The sequence below is a fragment of the Sabethes cyaneus genome, chromosome 3, assembly GCF_943734655.1.
Source record: "Sabethes cyaneus chromosome 3, idSabCyanKW18_F2, whole genome shotgun sequence".
Taxonomy (NCBI): domain Eukaryota; kingdom Metazoa; phylum Arthropoda; class Insecta; order Diptera; family Culicidae; genus Sabethes; species Sabethes cyaneus.
The window spans coordinates 124,145,179-124,166,703 of NC_071355.1; the positions used below are offsets into that span (position 1 = coordinate 124,145,179).

General features: G+C 39.1%; 1 protein-coding gene across 1 annotated transcript in view; it reads right to left on the reverse strand.

Moving 5' to 3' along the window:
* The window catches only part of LOC128742270 (uncharacterized), a 135,129-nt gene that overhangs the window by 2,434 nt on the left and 111,170 nt on the right, over positions 1-21,525 (reverse strand). The window contains exon 9 of the mRNA XM_053838575.1: positions 9-139. Within this exon, the coding sequence (XP_053694550.1) occupies positions 9-139 (131 nt within the window). The remainder of the gene's footprint in view (positions 1-8; positions 140-21,525) is intronic.

Below are 21,525 nucleotides of genomic sequence, written 5' to 3' on the forward strand. Positions count from 1 at the left end.
TGAATTACCTTGTAGCAATCGATACAAACAACAAACCCACAAACTGAACAAACCCAGTGATAGTTGAATAAAGTTGTGGAGCATACATCGCATATTTCTCGAACACCTTGTACCGCTTTTTTCCAAGCTATAGTTTTATCTGAAAGAAATATTTTTGAATGCTTTTTGGACAATACTAGTACTTTTTATATTTTTAATGGTATATTATAGGACAAACTGAGTAATACTGAATACTGAATTATACTGAATGCTTGCACGCGCAGGTACCGTGTTATATAGCAAGCAGAATGTTTTAGATGAATTGTTCTGGAACATTCTACTTCTGGGATATTCTGTTTCTGAAATATTCTGCTTTTGGAACATTCTGTTTCTGGAATGTTCTGTTTCCGGAATAGGCGATAATTTGAAACGTACCGCTAAATTTAGGCGTGTACAATCTCCCCGGGCGGGCCGAATCTACTGTGTGATTGTTGTCCGCAATTGAAAGCGGAATCAGCTTGTTAATAGCTCGACGATATACACCGCAAGCTGTTTTTACATCGGTTACTCGGACGACTGTATCCTTTCGAATAATTGAATAAATCGTTTGAACCTCCAGCGAAATTAGCTGCATTGTGAGACAGACCTCTACGGTTCACGAAGTGATCTAGGGCAGCCAGAAAAGCTCGGTGCTCAAATCTGACACTAGCTCGAGGTGTATTTTTTTGGTTGTAAGGCAGACGAACGATGTATCCTATTAATGAGCTTCGGCTTATAGCGGCCTTCCTTGATGGCGTTGGGCCAACGTAATCCACTCCTGTGATTTCAAATAGGAAAGCAGGCATCACGCGGTTGCATGGCAGATTTCCCATGAATTGATTGGTTCCCTTCGGCTTAACCTTAAGGGGAAACCGAAAGTGGCTCAAATATGGCTGGGTAAATGGCTACCATTCGAAGCATGTATTGTTTTGCACCTTAAAAATGCATCTGTATTGGCAGAGTACGCTTGCGCCACGTAATCAGTGCTTCCAGCGCTGTTATAATTTCCTAAAACTTGTAATTCAATTTATCGATCTGCTATTTATCAATAAACGCTCAGCAAAACATAATTGCTAATGGAAAATAAATTTAACTGATCATATCGATCATTACGTGTTCATAAAAGCGACCAATGTATAATTTGGAATTAGTTAATAGATATTTGGTTGCGCACATATTTCGATGAACTAGCGATTTCCGAAAAAGCAGCAACACAGTATCAAACTTTCGTCACATCAAGAGCTTTTAAAGAGCTTTCAACTTTCGCCGCATCGATGAGCTTAGAGTGAGGTAAACAAACAAAACGCAAACGCAGGAATCAAAAACGCAATCCGATGCAAGCGGATTAATTAAACATCCTAGTGATCCTACGCATTATTCAGTTGCTGCTGTTAATTTTGATTGAATCGGAATGCCTTGATAAAGAAAACAAACCCTTTTTCGGGATGTTTTTAGTCAGTGCGGTTGGCTGCGGATCAGCTGTTTATGTTTGCAAGCTCCGCTATTTGACATATATTACCAATACTAATGCAATATTCAAATAAACGTTTAGGTTTTTAACAAACACATGAGATGTACAGTACAGTGTTTGTCGCACTAACACAATAACGTTAGCCACTTTCGGTACCGCCTTAAAGGGGCATAGTACTTTTTCAATTTAAAAAAATCGAAATTTTTTTTATTGATTATTTCGAAAGATTAACATTTTGACCATATGTGTTTCAAGTCATATCGATGAATTCCAAAAATTGACAAAGTTACAGCTATTTGTATCTCGCATGTCTGGAGCGATTACACAGCGAATAAAAACTTCAACGTCGTTTTTCTCGAAACCAGGTTTTGAAAATCGGTACCATAAATATCTCAAAAACGGCTCAAGCAATTCTCATGATTCTTTTTTTGTTTCAAAGCCAACAAAATTATCTAGTGTTTGACCCATCCTTTTTTCGATATTACAATTTTTGTATTTTTTATAAATGTTTGAAGTCAATTTTTTCGACTAAAAACCTTACTTTTATGTTTGAATCTCCGCCATTTTGTTCAAACACGAGATAATTTAATATACTTTCATGTCGTTTTGGAATTTTTCAATTCGGATAAGCCTCCCAGCGCCAATCAATGGTACCGCAAATCATGTTTTTTTCGAATAATCATGTTCAAGGAGGGGAGAGGAGAAGAGGTTCATATATGCAAACAAAATTGTAAATACTAGTATAAAGTACAATGTTTAGAATGCAAAAAACTCGAATCGATTCGCTTTTCGCGTTATCGAGAAAAAAATATTTGAAATAAGGCTAAAAATATGGTGAAAAAAGTACTATGCCCCCTTAAAGCAACTGATGCAACGTCTACAAATCTTTCTTATTGTTGATTTTGCCTTCGTTGTCCAGAACCTTTGGTGAAAAAGTCCTGATGGGCCTATGTGCAGGTTTTCCTTGTGCAATGCACGTAGTAAAGTTTCGACGGTAGAATGTCTGTGTGGTAAGGTGAATTGATGCTTGGAAGCGAACGGTAAGCATGACTGTTTCAGACGACCTGCAGCGCGGAGCAAATTCTTCACCTAGAGGTTCTTGTTTAGGGCCATACTGCTTTCGTACGAACGAATACTTTCGAACGAATTCGAAAATTGTATCTTCGTATTTATATGAAAGCATTCGTATGCGTCTACTTTCCAGCGTCGGTAAGTTGATCAGCATGCACCGGTTTACATATGGTGGCAGGTTTGTTCGTTAACTGGTGGCAGTTAAGTGTTCTGAGGCTATAAACTAGTGATCGACACCGGACCGGGTAAAGTCCGCAAAGTCCTGTCCGATGTCCGGTCCGAAGTCCGATCGGAACGAAATTTTAGTCCGATTTTTTATCGGACCGGAACCGGAACGAAGCGTTCCGGAACCGGACCGGACCAGGAATTCCGTTGAAAGTCCGGAAAAGTACGGTGCACTTTTGATAGTAAAACTGACCGCAGTGGAAACTGTCGCACTGTCGAACCAGGGAAATGCGTGTTCATAAGAATCTCCAACGTTTCCCTAGTAGTAACAGTGAGACTGCCATCTTCTTTTTACAATTGCCCTAGGCCATTATTATGGTCTTTGACTAACGCTATTTAGAGTCGCGCCGTCACAGGCAGAGTCTGGATCCTTTCGCAAAACTTGACTCCGGACTTTCTTTTGGCTTTGCGAAGCTCTGCGTTGTATTTAGTGAGATGTCCTGTAGGCCTCCCAATTAAACGTGATCTTTGTCCTGTTGAATAAACGCCTAGCCTCCCGAATAAGGTAGCTGAGCGATTCATTCCACCAGGATACATCACGGTAGACTATCCGCGTGATTAACGGACAGTTTGCAGTATAAGCATCAATAATCCTACTTTGTAGGTCATTGGCTTCAACGTCCAGCTCAGCTGGTGTGCGTATATTAATATGACAGAAATTCCGAGAGTTTCCCAGATGTTCTCTGAATGAACTCCAGTTGTTTTTTTTCGGATTTCCGCATTGTTCTCTCCTGAGAGAGTTTACCTCAATATCAAAAACGATATGCCTGTGGTCTGATAAACTTAGTTCGTCAGAGACATGCCAGTTTTTGACCTTCTCAGCTATAGAAGTGTTTGCTTTGTCTCGGTGTGCGTGATCATTCGGTCGCCGGCTTTCGTTGGAGACACATCGGCAGGCAGCTAGTTTGCGACTCATACCATCATAAACATAAAAGTCTATCTTGATTACAGATCCTACCAGTAGCGTTTGTCTCATAAACAGTATTCCCATCCCACTATTAATCCACACACCAATAACCTATCTGATGGACGAAAATAGACAATGGACACCACGAGTCCGAAATTTGAGAATTCGAGAATAACAAACGGACCTTTGCAGGTCCACTATTTAAATTAGCTGAAGAGTTGAAATTATGAATTTCTCACATGTAAGAACACAATCCTTTACCTTTCGTTATTCGCGTCAACTCCGTTTTATAGGCATGCTAAAACGTAACAGAATTCTCTCGAATACTAATGCCACTTGGTGAAAAACTTATGGAACTTTTTCCACCATTTGTCTGCGGATCAACCTTACTGAAAACAATAATTTTATTTATTGCTAGATTCCCGAGCTATACCGAGATAAAGTCAACGGTTCACAGGGGCTGTACAAAATACAACAGCGCAAGTAAACTTTCCGTTACTGCGCAACTGGGGAATCTATTATATGAAATTCGTACAAAAATCGTCGGTTTTGGCATTGGGAGACGAATTGCTCTACATTCGTAGTCCTACTTCAAGCCTGCGCCCGTGCCACTAGGCATGGACCCTAATACTTTTTTTGTATTATTTATGCAGGGACAAAATCTTCATAGCACCTTCACGGTGCCGAATATGATTTACAAGGTGCCAACATGCGCCTACCCACTAAAAACTCTCCTACTGCCCATTCTTGAACTCCTCCCGGAACTACCGTTTGGTTTTACTTCAGGAGGGAGAACGTGCCTAAGCACTCCGACTTATCCGTTGCGTATGTGGGTTCACACAACCCCCTTGTCACTTCGTACCGCCACTACCCTTCACCTAGGGCCTGGGCTGCCCAATCAGCCCATTACTGACCCTAGCTAAGCTATGTCAGGCCCTGTCGTTGCAAACGTTCTAGCCGTTGCAACTCCGTTATCACCTCCGTTGCCGCCCTATCGACAGCACCCCATGCGCGCTGCTCAGCGCACATTCTCTGCACGATGTTGTCGGCGTTGGTGTCTTCCCCAACGACCGCCAGCATCACCCGCCGAGAGGGCGTGGAACGCGGGCAATGAAACACTACATGCTCCGCCGTTTCCTCGGCTACCGTGCAAATGGGGCAAAAGGGTGAGCCTACCCGCCCACGCGTATGTAGATACTTCTTAAAGCATCCATGTCCCGACAGAAACTGGGTAAGGAAAAGGTTTACCTCACCATGTCCTCTACCGATCCAGGACGATATGTTCTGGTGCAGCGCCATAAAACCTATTTTTACCCTCCGATGAAGGATTGAGTCATAAAAGAGAGATGTTTCTTGGAAAAATTGCATTCCCAAGTAAACATGATTATCGGGAGAATGTTTTCCCGAAAATAAACATGCAAGCGATAAGCACAGTAAGAGCTATGGCCGTTTATGATTCTGCTCGCACAAGATGTACAACCAACGCGAGGCAGAATTTATGATTGTCATCCGGTGTGGCATTCGCCGTCTATGAAAGATCATAGGAGAAAGATCATTCTTATCTCAACGCGAACGACGCGGAGACTCAACGACGGCCGGCATCTGGTTTTTCCTTTCGTCCTTTCTTCTGCTATCGATCCGGTTCCATATGCGATAGCTGGAGTTTTATGATCGTCATCCGGCGAAGATCTCCTTGGAAAGATTTATTTATTTATTTATTTATTTGACTAATACTTGTAGAGTAAGAATTAATTCTTATTACTTTCTACAATTGGACGAACAACCACATTTTTGGTGAGAAAAAAAATTATAAAATAACCTTACAACTATTTAATCTGAACTATTTCAATTTGATTTTGATTTTAATTTTAATTTGGAACTCAACATAATTTTGATTTAATTCTAATTTAAATTTAAATTCCTTCCTTCCAACCATTCGGTGCAGGCTTGGTAGAATCCGGCGGGAGAGCTTATCAATCTTAAGCCAAGTGTCCACTATAGAGTTTTTAGGGTAGAGCTAGAGAAAAATCTCATGTAGAGTTAGTTAGGTAGAGTAGTGTATACACCCTGTAGAGCTCACTGGTAGAGCTCTACAGCAACTCTATAGGAGAGTTATCTATTACAAAAAACTCTAAAGTGTATACACGTTCGTTTTGTGTTTTGTAGAGCTCTACATATACTCTACACTTTATCTAACCTGCTAGATAGAGCTGTAGAGAACTTGGTAGAGAACGATTTCGTTTTTGAAACTATTTCGCAATATGACGCCATATTGGAAATGGAAATGGAAATTTAATTGAAAATTATATTCTTCTATGAAATTAGAAGAAAACGGCCTTTCAGTATACGGAAAAGAAATTTTTCATTCAGAAAGGCCTTTCTTTTGATATAATTGATGGTTGGGGTGGTTCTAATTTTCGCAATAATTGTAAAACTAATTTTTAATCATTTTAATAATTAACTAATTTATTTTAAATAGGTTTTTCGTTAGTTTTGTTATGGCTAGTAGGGTGGTTCTCATTTTTACAAAAACCGTGATACACTGAAGTCTATTTTGCGCGGATTTTTAGCACGACTACCTAACCGGCGCTACTACAAAATGTAAACAAACCGAGTGAGAGTTATTTTCTGCTCGACTAGCATAGCGAAAAGAACCCTCACTCGGTTTGTTTATATTTTGCAGTTAAGCCTTTTTGAAAAACTGGTATCGAGATTTTCTGTTTCAAATGAGCCGATTTGATATCGCGTTGAGCAATCCAGTCGAGCAGGCGAGTCAAGCCGTCGAATCAAGCAGTCGAGTCAAGCAAATGAGGCGAGCAGTCAAGCCGACCAGTTGAATCAAGCTGTTCAGTCAAGTAGTCCAGTCGAGCAGTTAAATCGAGTAGTCTAGTCGAGAAGTTGAATCGAGCAGTCGGGTCGAGCAATTGAGTCGAGTGGCCGATTCGAATAGTCGAATCGAGCAGTTGAATCGAGGTTCAGTCGAACAGTTGAGTCGAGTAGTCCAGTCGAGCAGTTGAATCAAGCTGTCCCATCGAGCAGTCGAACCGAACAGTCCAACCAAGCAGTTTAATCGACCAGTCCAGTCCAGCAGTTGAATCAAGCTGACCAGTCGTGCAGTTAAGTCGAGTAGTCCAGTCGAGAAGTTTAATCGAGTAGCCTAGTTGAGAAGTTAAATCGAGCAGTTGAGTCGAGCAGTATTATTGGAGAGTCCAGTCAAGCAGTTCAATCGACCAGTTCAGCCGAGCAGTCAAGTCGATCAGTCCAATCGAGCAGTCGAATTCAACAGTCCAGTTGAGCAGTTCTGTCGATCAATCAAATCGAGCAGTGTAGTCGACCAATCCAGCCGAGCAGCCTAGTCGACCAGATGAGCAGTCCAGCAGTCGACCAGTAAGGTGACTGAGAATAGAGCCCATGGTACGAAAGCATGACGTCCTGTCAAGTATTGCGTAGTTTTGCGATCATTGTGTAAATTACAACCACCCTACCTGTCAATTATTACCAAAAAACGGCCTATCATAATGCAAAATTACTTTCCCGGATAATAAAAAGCTACCTCATATAATTTCACTTAAAAATAAAATATTCACTTGAATTTCCATTTGGCCTGTGAATGTGCTATATTTCTGACATTTATCTTACGCACACTTTGCTGTACATACGTAGGTACACAATTTGTTCGCAGCAGTTGCATCAGAAAAATATGGCGTGATGTTGCGAAATCGGTTCAAAAGCGAAATTCTTCTCTACAGCTCTATCTAGCAGGTTAGATAGAGCGTAGAGCTCTACCAAACGCTATGTTGACATAGTGTTTGGTTGAACTCTACGCTCTACAGTTTCCCCAGTGGACACACCCCGTAGAGTGCGTGGTAGAGCTCTACATAGAATTTCTTTACGGCTTCTCTAGGTAGAGTGGTAAAGTGGTAGAGATGCCTTATAGTGTATACACAGCTGGTAGAGTCTCTACGCTCTACACTTTTTACTCTACCAAAATAAACTCTATAGTGGACACTTGGCTTAAGAGCAATTTTGGTGAGCAGTGAAATTACGAAAAAATCAATTCAGGAACAGAGGCGGTAAGGGCCGACACGCATCTGGCATGATGGCCGGAGGCAATGAAAGGATTATGTGGTGAGTCAATTTTATCCCTTTTTTTCACTCCCCTCTGTCGCTTGTTCTTTAAATTAACTAAATTTCCTTCTCATACCTACCTACTAGAAATAATTGGCAGGTTTGAAATTAGAAATATCCCTTTTGCTCAAAGAAGTTCATTTGAGCTAGCGTTAATCACGACGCATTATGATACTAGCTGCATTCATACGTACAAGAACTCGCGACACTAATAGGCGAGGTTAACACCGCGACCATTGAAATTTAAGCTGACTCAACAGAAAAAACATTTTTTTTGAGAAGATGTCAACAATCGCAACACCAGTAAGGTGACACAGAAATTATTGCAAGCAACACACCGCCGGTAGGGTCGACACTAAAACCGTCGGCATAAGCCGCGTATACTCCAACATTTATAAACACGAGACCGGCGCGACAGCGTTACGGCAAATGCTTTGATTTATCAATCAGTTCAAGGCCGACACGGCTACGAATTGTTACACTTCGCTATTACTACAAAAGCAGTGGCTTATGTTTATACCTTTGTCGTACTGTCCAAAACCATGAGCTTGATTAGCACAAGGCCAATAAAGGGCGATTTACTAATAATCGTGATATAAAACAAATTACTGTCAATATTATCCTGTGGCCCTATTTAACATACATGCCAAGGCTAGAGGAGGCAAAAGTTTAATGTAGAGCGGTGCGACCCCGAGTGCGTACAAGCCAATGTAAATAATAAGAATAGCACAATTTCCTACACATATTTAGTCGAATATTTTACCCCAAGCATAGATTAGCTTAAAACCTTTTTTGGGAAATTGTAACAATTAAGAGACAATTCCGACATAGTTTATCGGTATTAATAGTAACCAACCCCGGCGGCAAAACCAGCACCGGTAGGCAAAGTGAATTCAGTACGACCTACCGCGCTGCGGTGCAAAACAGCTGACAATAAATTTATTTTTCTCAAATGCATACTGGATATTTCAAAAAATTACACCTGTATATAACATTATTTCACCTACCTATGGTAAACGAAACAAAAAAATGGCCAACGAAACCAATTGTAAATACGAATTTCCAAAAGAAGATGGTATGCAATGCATCCCAGAGTACTACGGAGATAGAGACGAACTATCTGCTTTCGTCTATCACGCGGAACACCTTGCAAAACAATTGCCGAAAGAGGGGTCACATGCGCTGTTAATCCATGTTGTACTCGTGAAACTAAGAGGTAGAGCCGCGGCAGCAATATGCCAAATTGTGGGCGACACATGGCCTGAAGTAAGAGAAAATTTATTGAAAGAATTTGGGGAGCACCGGTCCATTGAAGCGGTGATAAATATAATAGAAAAATTAAAACAGGGAGAAAATGAAACCATACATGAGTATAAAAAAAGAATATTAGGAATTAAAGAGCTCGTAGATGAGCACGAATCAAAACATGAAGCAATCGAGTCGGCAATGCAAATAAGTCTCCGTATGCATATCCTAGCATACGATACGATCTATACGATAAAAACCCGAAGGAAGCTGCTCTAGGCAATCGAAATTTAAGCCTAAAACAGCTACTAGAAAATTTAGAATGCCTTCAAGAGGAGCGTTATAGTATCGCCGTAGTAGAGGAACGGCTAAATGATTTAGAAATGGCCAAATTACAAAGGGAGGCACAAAATCGAAAGTCTCAAGTAGGGGAGAGTAGTCAACAGTGAGACAACAGGAACAGTGAGACATCGGGAATAGCTTCGCCATAAAACATACAAGATCCATGATATTTTCCTGCAAAGTAAAGTTTGTGAATCTATATCACATAATACAGTTTAAGAAAAATTTGTTAATTTTTTAGTATATTCTTCAACAAAAGTCATTTTTGGGGGGATCAAAGTAAATTTTATTGCGATCATTTTCAGGTGATTAGGTGACAGGTGAGAGATAAAAAAATATAAATAAGACCATCGAACTGTTTGCTAACACCACTATTTCTCTATTTATTATAAACCATTCCTATTGGGAACAGTGAGATAAACAGATGCGGGTAATTTTCAAAAAAAAATTGTGTTGAAATGTAAATCAATCCATATGAATTGATTGTAAATGAGTTCTGAAGTGTAAGTTGAAGGTGAGATAACCAGCATTGGACCTTTATATGAATATAAATTTAGATGTGAGAAAAATCGGAATTTTCAATTCTGCACAACAATAATGTATCCTTTATGGACAAAATAAACAGTACGACCTCTAAACTATTCTTTGTAACCAAAAAATATGGTTTAAGTTTAATTCTAATATGTGTTTCAGTATTCAATACTCGTTGTCTCACTCTTCCCACCTACTGGGGAACAGTGAGCCAAAAAAACACCTTCACATTTGCGTTTGTAACCATTTTAGCTTTCAACCAAAACGGCTGAAACTTTTTTCCAGACAACTAGAAGGATATACCTTTCAAATGGATTGAAGACCTCGTTGGTAACTATCACCAAAAAATTTTTAAAATGTTTGGAAAAAAAGTGTCTCACTGTAGACGTCTCTCCCCTATGCTACGCTTTTAATTGTCGGGAAGAACACTTTGATAATATAGTTAAAAATGATAGAAAATTTGTATTCATGACCTCAAGCGGATACGACCACAGGTCACATAATAGAGTCAATCAACCCACGTGGGTGAACAGTATCTATAACAGGAACAACTATCAAAGTAATAACGAGCATGATGGTAATCATAGCGGAAACGGTCAAAGGAAAAGAAATTATCACCAGCCACGACAGAGAAGTGGCGGTTCAAGAAATTGGCACGATCCACCGGATCAATTTGCTCAGAAAAATCAGGGACCAAGATCCCAACAATATCCAAACAACACATACACAAAAACAAGCTCCAAAGTTTCGTTAAGTTAAAGTGAACAGCTTTGATTTTTCGCTGCTAAGTTTTTCGCGTTTTCAACTGTGAAATATAGCGAAGTCGAAAATCGGCGCATCATGGAGTAAGAGACACCAGCATGTGCGTCGCAAAACGTTTTATTATACAATAGATCGTCAACTGATGATGACCTTTTTGGGAGGAGAAAGAGAGCGAGCAATCCTGAACATGATTTTGGACTCGGGAGCTCGCGATAATGTGATTACCATTGACGCCGCATTAACGGCGGAATTGGAGGCGGTAACGTTAGAACACTAGGCACTGTGTGGATCGACCTGATGCTCGGGGAGTTAACCTTGGCAACCAAATTTCACGTGGTCAGCAGCCTACCGGGGGAGACAGATGGTATAATTGGTGCAGGTTTTCTAAGAAAACATACACTGCACATGGGCAGCAACTTCGATTCTATAGTGCTGCAAAGGGAAGTAAACGAAAGGGGAGTAATAGACCCGAATCCTAAGGAAATGAAAGAAGCAATGGATCGGTGGGGTTTAACAGATATTAAGATGCAAGATACCCAACATTTCAACTCATTTACTGAACTACAAGACCGGCGCATTATGGCGAGAGGGTGCGCGCCTGGAGACCTGCAGAGCCAGGCAGCACTTAGGAACGAGGATGAGAACAATTTTTATATAAGCAAATCCGGAAACACGGATGCAATGTACAGTAACAGTAGAGATAATGAAAACAATAATAATAACAATAGTATCAATAATAACAATACCGACATTGCTGGTGGGAGGATTAATACCCCACTCAGACGAATTTTTAATATAAGTTCGAACGAGCACGTAGGAGACTCGATGGACAATAATGTTGATAACATAGAGGAGGCTGAAACAACCCTCGAAAGTTTAGACCTAGATCCTAGAATGGATTGCGACCTTCTAGAACACAAACAAACACCGAGAGCAATCGGGATTGACAGAATTAAGAAATTACGGGAGGTGATAAACTTAGCGCACCTACCGGACAAAGATTTCACAGAAATAAAATAAATTTTAGAGGATTTTGTGGACTTATTTTTTTCAAGGGAGATAGGCTGACCATCACTGATATAGCAGGGCATGAGATCGAGACCTCTTCTAATATTCCCATTAACAAAAGACAATACCGATTTCCAGACGCCACGAAAAGGCATATTAACAAAGAAATCGAAGAAATGAGGGCGCAAGGCATTATCAAGCCAAGCACAAGCCCATGGAATGCACCAGTGCTGTGGGTACCAAAGAAGCCAGATGCGGAAGGTAACAAAAAGTACCGCATTGTGGTAGACTTCAGAGCCTTGAATGAGGTAACAAAACCATTTGTTTACCCCATTCCGCTAATAAACGAAATATTAGACAATGTAGGTGACGCCTACTATTTTTCTTCTATAGATTTGAAATCGGGTTTCTACCAAGTCCCGATTCATCCTAGAGACGCTGCGAAAACAGCATTTTCGACTCCGATGGGACATTTCTAATTTACGAGAATGCCTATGGGTTTGAAAAATAGTCCATCAACATTCCAAAGGTTGATGAACACCGTTTTATTTGAGATCGGACAGATTAAAGCGTTCGTTTACCTGACGATATAATTTTGGTGGCAGTGTACAGGAACACAACCAAAATTTATACAAAGTGCTGGAAGCCTTACGTAGGCATAATTTAAAAATAGAGCCGGGAAAATGCCATTTTTTGCAAACCGAGCTCGAGTATCTTGGACATGTTGTCAATAAAGACGGCATTAAGCCCACTGATGCAAATGTTAAGGCAATTCAATGTCTAACACCACCCACTACCGTGAAAGGCGTTAGATCCTTTCTTGGCACGGTAAATTTTTATGGAAAGTTCATACCCAACATTGCGGAGATTCGCAAACCTTTAAACGATCTACTTAAAAAGAACGTAAAATTTGAGTGGAGAGAAGAATGTCATCAGGTATTCGAAAAATTGAAAAAAGCATTAATTTCGGAGCCTCTTTTAGTTAGGCCAAACTATGAGGACATTTTTGTGCTCACTACGGATGCTAGCAAATACGCTATTGGAGCTGTGCTATCAAACGAGAAATCAACAAATCAACCAATTGCTTTTGCGAGTCGTGCACTTACAGGTGCCGAAACTCGATATCATATAATAGAAAAGGAACTACTTGCCATTGTATGGGCAGTAGATTATTTTAAACATTATATCAGCGATTTATAGTGTATACTGACCATAGACCGCTGGTGTCAATCTGGAGATTGAAGGAAATCTCTCCAACACTCACGCGATTACGCCTTAAACTTCAGGGCTTGAATGCGACATACGCTACAAGCAAGGCCGCGAAAATATTGTTGCCGATTTTTTTTATCTCGCCCGTACCTAAACGAGTGCGAAACAGCCGAGCAAAATAAGTTGAACCAAATTGCAGCCATAACCAGGCTACAGTGCCGGCTGCAACCCGCGCAAAGTGCGCACCTCAGCGGCAACGCGGGGGGGGGGGGCATACAAGACTTGGCAAATATCGATTTTGACGTAGGACTACGTCTTTGTTTACTATACTGGGACTGGGTAGCACTTTGTAAAAACGAGAAATAGAAGTGTAACGTTTGAATGAAATATTTCAAACGCTAATAGCTACTATACTACTGAACGAAACATAACAGTTAATATGTCGTTGGATAGATAAAATGTCCAGCAATTTTACAGTAACATACTAATAATAATTTTTTATACGCTAAATAGTGAAAATGTGTGTAAAGATTCAAGGTCGAATTTTTCCATACATTTCCCTTGTTATCGCCTAGCTTCACAGGCACGGACGACAATTAGATACACCAAAGGATTTGGATCCAAATGATAGCCTTGAGACCACTTTGTAAGCCACACCCCTTTTCCAATCCAATCGGCAACATCGATGGCTATTGACGGCAACAACGGTCCCAAAGACAAGCGGAATCAGAGGGCAATAGCCAACGTGAATCCCACACGATGCACTTAACATTACATTTTGCATTATCCCCATCGCAGAAATGCGAAATTGTTCGATAGCTTGCTCAATCAGTGTCGGACAATCATTTAAGCAGCAGCAGCCGATATGGTTTCCTCCACCACCTACACTAGCTTACAAGCAGCAGCGGCAGTACCAGTGACTATAAAATGGTACTCTTGGTTCACCGTCTGCTCTCTCGAAGACGAATGAATCTTAGATTTAAAGTCTCCGTTAACAAATAAAAACGAAACGAAACCGTCTGCTCATTCATCGCACAATCGCACTGACGGACGGTCAGTATTTACCATCGACGGCTATTGGTGGCGAAAGCAACGGCATTTGGCGGCAACACCAGCGATCGGAGCCAACACCGATAGCAATCGGGAGGTAACAACGATAGCATTTTGGCGGCAATTGGAGGCAAATCCAAGGACCTTTGCGGCATCTAATGTCATCTTCGATGACAATTCGAGGCACCCAATGGCATTTTGCCGGTTATTTTCGCAAACCAACACGAAGGCAAATGGAAACGGATCGACTGACGGGCAGCAGCAAATTCAGCAGTAGGCCGTTGTGGTCTTAAACAGTTCTTATAAGAACTATAGTAATTGAAGAATGGAAAGATTTTTCTACACTTTCTAAATGGTTAACGTTCCATTTTGCGTTATACCATGGAAAATGCTTGCTCATTCAGCGTCGGATAATCATTCGAGCAGCAGCAGCAGCAATTGATCTGGTTTCCCCCACCACCTACACTAGCTTACAAGCAGCAGCGGCAGTGCCAGTGACTATAAAATGGTACTCTTGGTTCGCCGTCTGCTCATTTATCGCACGATCGCACTGACGGACGGTCAGTATTTTGATAAAACTAATTCATTTCTACTTTACAGTGATTTGGTATTTACTATCACTCCTGTATTAGCGGGCAACCATCATCCTAGAGTCTAAAGGACCGAATAGCGACATCCATCTATATATTGGCAACAGTAATTATAGTACTGATTTTTAAGATGTGCTATCAGCTCAAACATAGTTCTTTTCAGGGCCATCATACAATTTCAAACGGTTTTTTTCAAAACCACCATTGATTTAATGAAGAATTAAATCAGAATATTTCGCTCTTCTTTTACAAATAAACACTCAAACAATGATACTCACAAATACTCAAATATGCATATGCCAGAAATGCAGTTTACATTAGTCTTTGATTTAATGATCAGACATAAAGTTATACTTCATCGATTAAAACATGTTATCAATATAATGAGTATTATATGACACAGTCCTACGTCACCCTTTCGTACAACCCTTAGGGCTGTATACCTTGTAGTTTTTTAGGATAGCCAGAACATGGATACCGCGTCCACCGACGTAGGTATCATATTCGAGGAATATAAAGAAATCTTGACGCAAAGGCCACTTTGCGAAGATAGAATAAAATTTACGCGCACAGTTCTAGGGAAAAACGCAAACACTCCCAATTTTGTAATTTTAAACAGCCGTACAGCTCATATTGAGCTGTCAAAGCTTTGCGATCTACCACACGGCATGAAAGACTACATAAAAGACGATGTAGTGCTTATCCCCGATAAGAAAATATGGGGCATGATTTTAGAGGGGAAAAGCAACTCCATAACGGAGTGCGAGAAATTTTTCAAAAAGTTCGCAAGAAGTATCCAAATAGCGGATAAATTGTATGAGTCAGAGGAAACTATCAATATCATCTCATTTAGAAAAACTTAACAACAGAATATTATAGACATAATAACGTTCTTTGCTGGGCTGCTTGAAAAAGATTTTGTATTATTCAACGCCGATAGTGAACGAATTAATGTATCAGCAGACCAGATCGAAACGATACTGCATGATTTTCATGATAGTCCGCTTGGAGGACACGTAGGTGCTAAGCGGATGCGCCAAAAGATTGCAAATATATATACCTGGCCAAACACGCGTCGGGACAACGAGAATTACGTGAGGCAGTGTGATTCCTGCCAGAAAAATAAAATTTGTAAATCAAATAAAATTCCAATGAAAATAACAACAATATTCATGGATATTGTAATATTACCCGAGCCAGATTGGGGTAACAAATATGGCCTAGTCATGCAAGATGACCTGACTAGATTTTTAACAATTGCGCCGATGGCTAATCAAGAAAGCATAACGGTTGCACAAACTTTCGTAGAAAATTTGATTTGTAAATTTGGAGCTCCGGTGGAAGTAGTCACCGATAATGGAACAAATTTTGTTAGCACACTAATAAAAGACGTGTGCAAAATTTTGAAAATTAAGAAAATAACCACAAGTCCGTACCACCCACAGGCGAACTTAGTGGAGCGATCAAATTGCGAGTTAAAAACCTATTTAAGGCAGTATGTTGGAGGAAAGCTCCACACATGGGACCAGCAAATGCCCTTTTTTACTTTTGAATATAACACAACGGTGAATTCATCAACAGGATACACACCGTTTGAATGGTATAATCGGAAAGCTAACATTCCGTCATCAATTTATAAACGTCAAAATGAAGACGAGTTAAATTATAACACGTATATACAGGAAATGAGGAGCATATTTTTTGAGATGCACCACACCGCGAAACGAAATTTAATATTATCCAAAGAAAGACGGAAAGAACTCTATGACAAAAACGGAGATAATTGGCAGCCCATGTGGGGCGATTTAGTTTTGGTTAAGGCTGTTCCGACGGGAACAGGACAAAAATTACAGAATAATTGGCGAGGACCATATGAGGTGGTCGAATTACCGAGCGAAATGACGGTGGTAATTAAAAATGGGAACAGATTGGAAAAACTACATAACAATCGTCTAAAACGATATTATGATTAGCAAAGTAAACAACTGTATAAAGTAATTAAAAAAGGTAGTAATTAAGAATAATCATTGTACATATGTATATATATGAAAAAATAATAATAATCTTAATTTTCGTTCTAACTACATTTTGTACACATTTTTATTGTAAATTTGCACTAACCATTTCTTTTTCGTGATACGAAGCTTGTAATTTGCCCCTAAGGTTAAGACGATTTTTTTTTTATTTTACTCATTACAATTACGAAAAGACTCGTATAGTACAAAATACAGGTCTACATATATAACTTTGCACGAAAACAATGGGTTCTCTCTAGAGGACATTTACAAGAATGGACCTTTGGTTTTGGGCTATTGTGCGCGCGAGTAACTGTGTTGCAAAAGTTGGCGCGAGCGTTCGAGGATTAATATCTTTTTACCGGTAAAACAAATTCTTATGAAATTTTGCAAATATATTCGTAGTGTCAAAACCTCTTGTTTGATATTAAAATAATTAAAATTAGGTAAATTATCTTGGTTAAAATCGTTATAAATTATTGTTAATTTTGGTGTGGTGTATACGATTGCTCATAACTTTCAAATTAAACGTCCAATCAAAAAACCATTCAATAGTGATCTATCCGGCTATATTACCTGCCAAATAAAACTAATAGCGCATAAATCGGTTTGACCATCTCTGAGAAACAGGCGATCATTTGTACCTAGTCAAAACAGGTTTTTTAAGGCTAACTTTTAAACTGCTTGTTCGTTTTCAATAAAACAATAAAAAATTTAGTAATAGCAAGAGCTTTCGTTTGGTACTAAGTTTGTTAAAATTGGTTGCGTAGTTCCGGAGAAAGGCGTGTCACGTAGTTTTCACATTTTTGCTTATAACTTTTAAACGAAATGTCGGACCGCAAAGCAATTCAATAGTGATATACTAGGCAATAATACCTTTCAAACAAAAGTAAAAGCGGTCAAATCGGTTTAGCCATCTTCGAGAAACAGGCGATAGAAAATTAGCTGCACACACACACATACACACACAGACATTGCTCAGTTCGTCGAGCTCCATCGATTGGTATATGTGATTCGGTCCTTCGGGCCTCGGATCAATTTCGTGTTTTTAGACCAATTTCTAAACCTTTGTTATATAGTATAACAAAGGTAAAAACAAATCAATAGTGATCTATTAGGATATATTATCTTTCAAATGAAACTAATAGCGCATAAATCGGTTTGGCCATCTCTAAGACACAGGCGATAATTATTACCTTGTCAAAACAGATTTTTTAAGCATAACTTTTAAACTACTTGTTTGTTTTCAATTAAAAATTCCTGAACAATTTAGCTTTAATAAGGGCTTTCATTTGATACTAAGATCGTTGAAATCGGTTATGTAGTTCTGGATAAACCCGTGTCACGTATTTTTCACATTTTTGCTTATAGCTTTTAAACGAAACGTCGTATCACGAAACAACTCAATAGTGATCTACTAGACAATAATACCTTTCACACAAAAGAAATAGCGAACGATTCGGTTCAGCCATCTCTGAGAAACAGGCGATAGAAAAAATTAAACCTGAAAATTATTACATTAAAATTTACTTTTACCTCCCCAAAAATGACTTTTGTTGAAAAATATATTGAAAAATTACCAAATTTTTCTCAAACTACATTATGTAATATAGGTTCACAAACTTCACTTTCCAGGAAAACATCGTGGATCTTGAAAGCTTTATGGCGAAGTTATGCCCGTTGTCTCACTGTTCCTGCTGTCTCACTGTTGACTACTCTCCAATATAGGTATACTACCGGAGGAAGCATAACTGTTCCATGTTACATTTTGTCATGGTAAATTCCATGGAAAACATGGTATTTACATTAGAAAACCTCGAAAAAATTTGAAGACAATTTGTCCCACTGGAAAAAATGGACGCATATTTGTCTCGCTGCATATACCTTTTCATATAAAATGTTTTCAAGTTGTATACAAAATTGAATGAAGTTTTTCAACATTATCTCAAACAGGGACAAAAAGCGTGTAGGGCGCTATATCTCTGCATATTAGCGTTGATAGGAGGAAATGCTTATCAACTTAGGGACTATATTGGCTCGTTTCATTATGCCTGATTTTTGTTTTCAGTTACCTATTATTATTATAGTATTATAACTATAGTATTATAGTTGTTACGTAATGTGCGTAGTATTTTTCGATATTATAATTAAGTTATGGTTGTATATGAGCACCAATGGCATTATATTAAATTTATTAAAAAGGTATTTTTTAAAGGTATTTTAATTTTCGTAATTACTGGCTTTACAAGAAAATTTTTGAATATCCAGGTTAGTCTCATATAACTGGTGCTTACATACTTACATTAGCCATCTAGCCCCCCCATCTACTTACAACAATTCCTTTCCCGAAATACTTGTGAAGATGCAGAGGATTCCCTGGTCTTTAGTAGCAACAAGTATTGGACTAACATTCCTTCCCATCCCACCAGGACCCGCATTCGGACGTGGCCGGCGTCGGTATTGATCAGCATGCAGGGACCTGATAAGGTTACACAATGAGGAATAGCGTGCTGTCCCAAGTATGCTCTTTCCAGCCATCATTTTGCAATTTTCATCGGTCCTGGTCAATAACGGAGTAGCAGCACACGGGCGGTATCCTATGCTTATGCTTATGCTTATTATCTCAAACAGGGACAAATAATAACATCAAAACTAAATAATTTTAGAAAAATCAGTTTTTCTTTGAGTGCGATTTTCTCATTTTTGTGTTTTGTAACATGGGAACATGTTACATTAAACATTAAAAACAATGATTTTTTCGGGCGATATAAATGATATGTACATCACTCGAGGACTCGACTCGCACTCCCCTCGTAGACGAAATACGTATCTGTCGTGAATGAAATATACATAGCAGAATTAAATTGGATAAGTTTTCTTCTTTTTTAATTTTAGGTTTCGTATTCTACTAAGACGCTCCGAAAACTTCAGTCGTATTCCATATTGTCAATTCAAAACAAACTTCCTATTCCTTCCTGTAACTCCAAAAGCTAAGGCTGTCTACAGATCTTTTGTGCTTACATACATGTTTAAATCACTTAAATTTTATAAACAAGAAGGACGCTTACATATATTTACACACCCAAAGAAAATATAATTATTGCACGCAGTACGTTCTTGTGAACTTTACTGTTATATAAGGATTTTGAGGACTAAGGAACTGATATTTAAAAATATAGTCAACGTTATAGATGTTCCTGAGAATATAAAAAATAATTATTGTTGCAGTAGAAAGGCTTAGTCACACCGCTAGGTAGATTAATTCGGGTTTCACACTTACTCCTGGTGAAATTTCCTAACAAAAACCGGTATTTTTTGTTATTTTTGACGATTTTTAGCAAGAGTCAAAATCATTATGTGGGGCCAAACGCCAAAAACCCGTGGGCAAAACGCACCAAGTTTGCCCAGCCAGGCGTTAAAGGCAACCAGCAAATTTACATATAATCACGTGTTGTATAAACTCCTAAAACTTGTTTGTTTGCTGGAATATAATGAGTTCATATCTCTACATAATTGGCAATAAAATTTATTCATTTATTTTTCTCCAACTGATGTGTGATGAAATATTGTAAGTTAAACAAAGTACGATTAGGTTTAAGGCTAATTCTAAGTCCTATACAATACATAATATTGCTACAGTTTTAATAAATAATCTGAAACAAAAGATGTACTGCAAATTAAAAATATTTTATAACTGTTCGATCCCGCTGTGGTGCTCTACCCCTGTTTCGTATTTTGAAGTTTTTTTGCAATTTATGTGAAAAACACGCCTAGTTAACGCCGTTTTTGCGATGAATGATGAATCTTCGAGTATGACAGTATATCAATTAGATAGACTGTATTTATTATGAAATTTGCATACCGACTAGTGGTAAAAGCTTAAGAGAAAACCCGAATTGATCCTCCTAGCGGCGTGACCTAGCCTTTCTACTGCCGTAATAATCATTATTTAATTTCCCAGGAACATTTGCAATTAACTTGACTATATTTTTAAATATCCGTTCCGTATTCCTCAAAATCCTCATTTGCCAGTAAAATTCACAACGTATTGCGTACAATAATTATATTTTCTTTCCTGGGGTGCGTAAATACTTGTAAGTGTCATTTATGTTACTTGATGAACACTTTATTTAGTTTTATAATATTTACGTGATTTATAAAACAATAATGTAAACACAAAAGATAATTTTTGCAGACTTGAATGAATATATATTGAAAATTAGAAATTAACCTTCTTACGGGTCTACAGACGGCCTTAACTTTCGGGCTTCAGAGCCACATACGAAACTTGTTTTGAACTGACAATATGAAATATGTGTTCATAGCCAAGGGGTCGGTCACTCGGCACAGCCGTTTTTTATGTTAGGCGACTTGGAACGAGCCGAACTGTGCCGGTGCTGTACCAAAAGTGCCGAACTGCAAAATTGGTTAAATTCGTTATAATCTGATAGATCTGGCAACCGTGTGAGATGATTTTGACAACTGGCAGTACTCCCATTTCATATGTAAAATTGAACCGAAGGTGTGCCGCTTGATATCTCTGGAGTGCCGCGGCACAATGTGCTGAGTGTTTGACCCCTTGATTCATAGCAGATTTTTTGATAAATTGGTATTAATACAATTTAACTCCGCCAGTGACGGACCTTCGCTGATGAACCGCCACGGTGGCTTCCTAAAAACAGTGAACAAGTGATGGGGAAATTGGATCGGGACCCGAGCTGTCTGTCACAAGTCAGGATAAAGGAGGAGTATTGAGATTTGTCGGTCGGCGTGCAGCTCCGGATGGCTTCATGGAAAATTTATGGTGGATCTATCCGGAACTGCACACCGAGTCGCTTCCGCTTCTTGTAAAAATCTTTTGCTCTCAATGTAGCAAGTAGTCTAGGAGCATGCTACATTCTGAGCAAAGTGCGGAGGAGGACCCCAATCCTCGGTGTAACGCGACCCGTACCT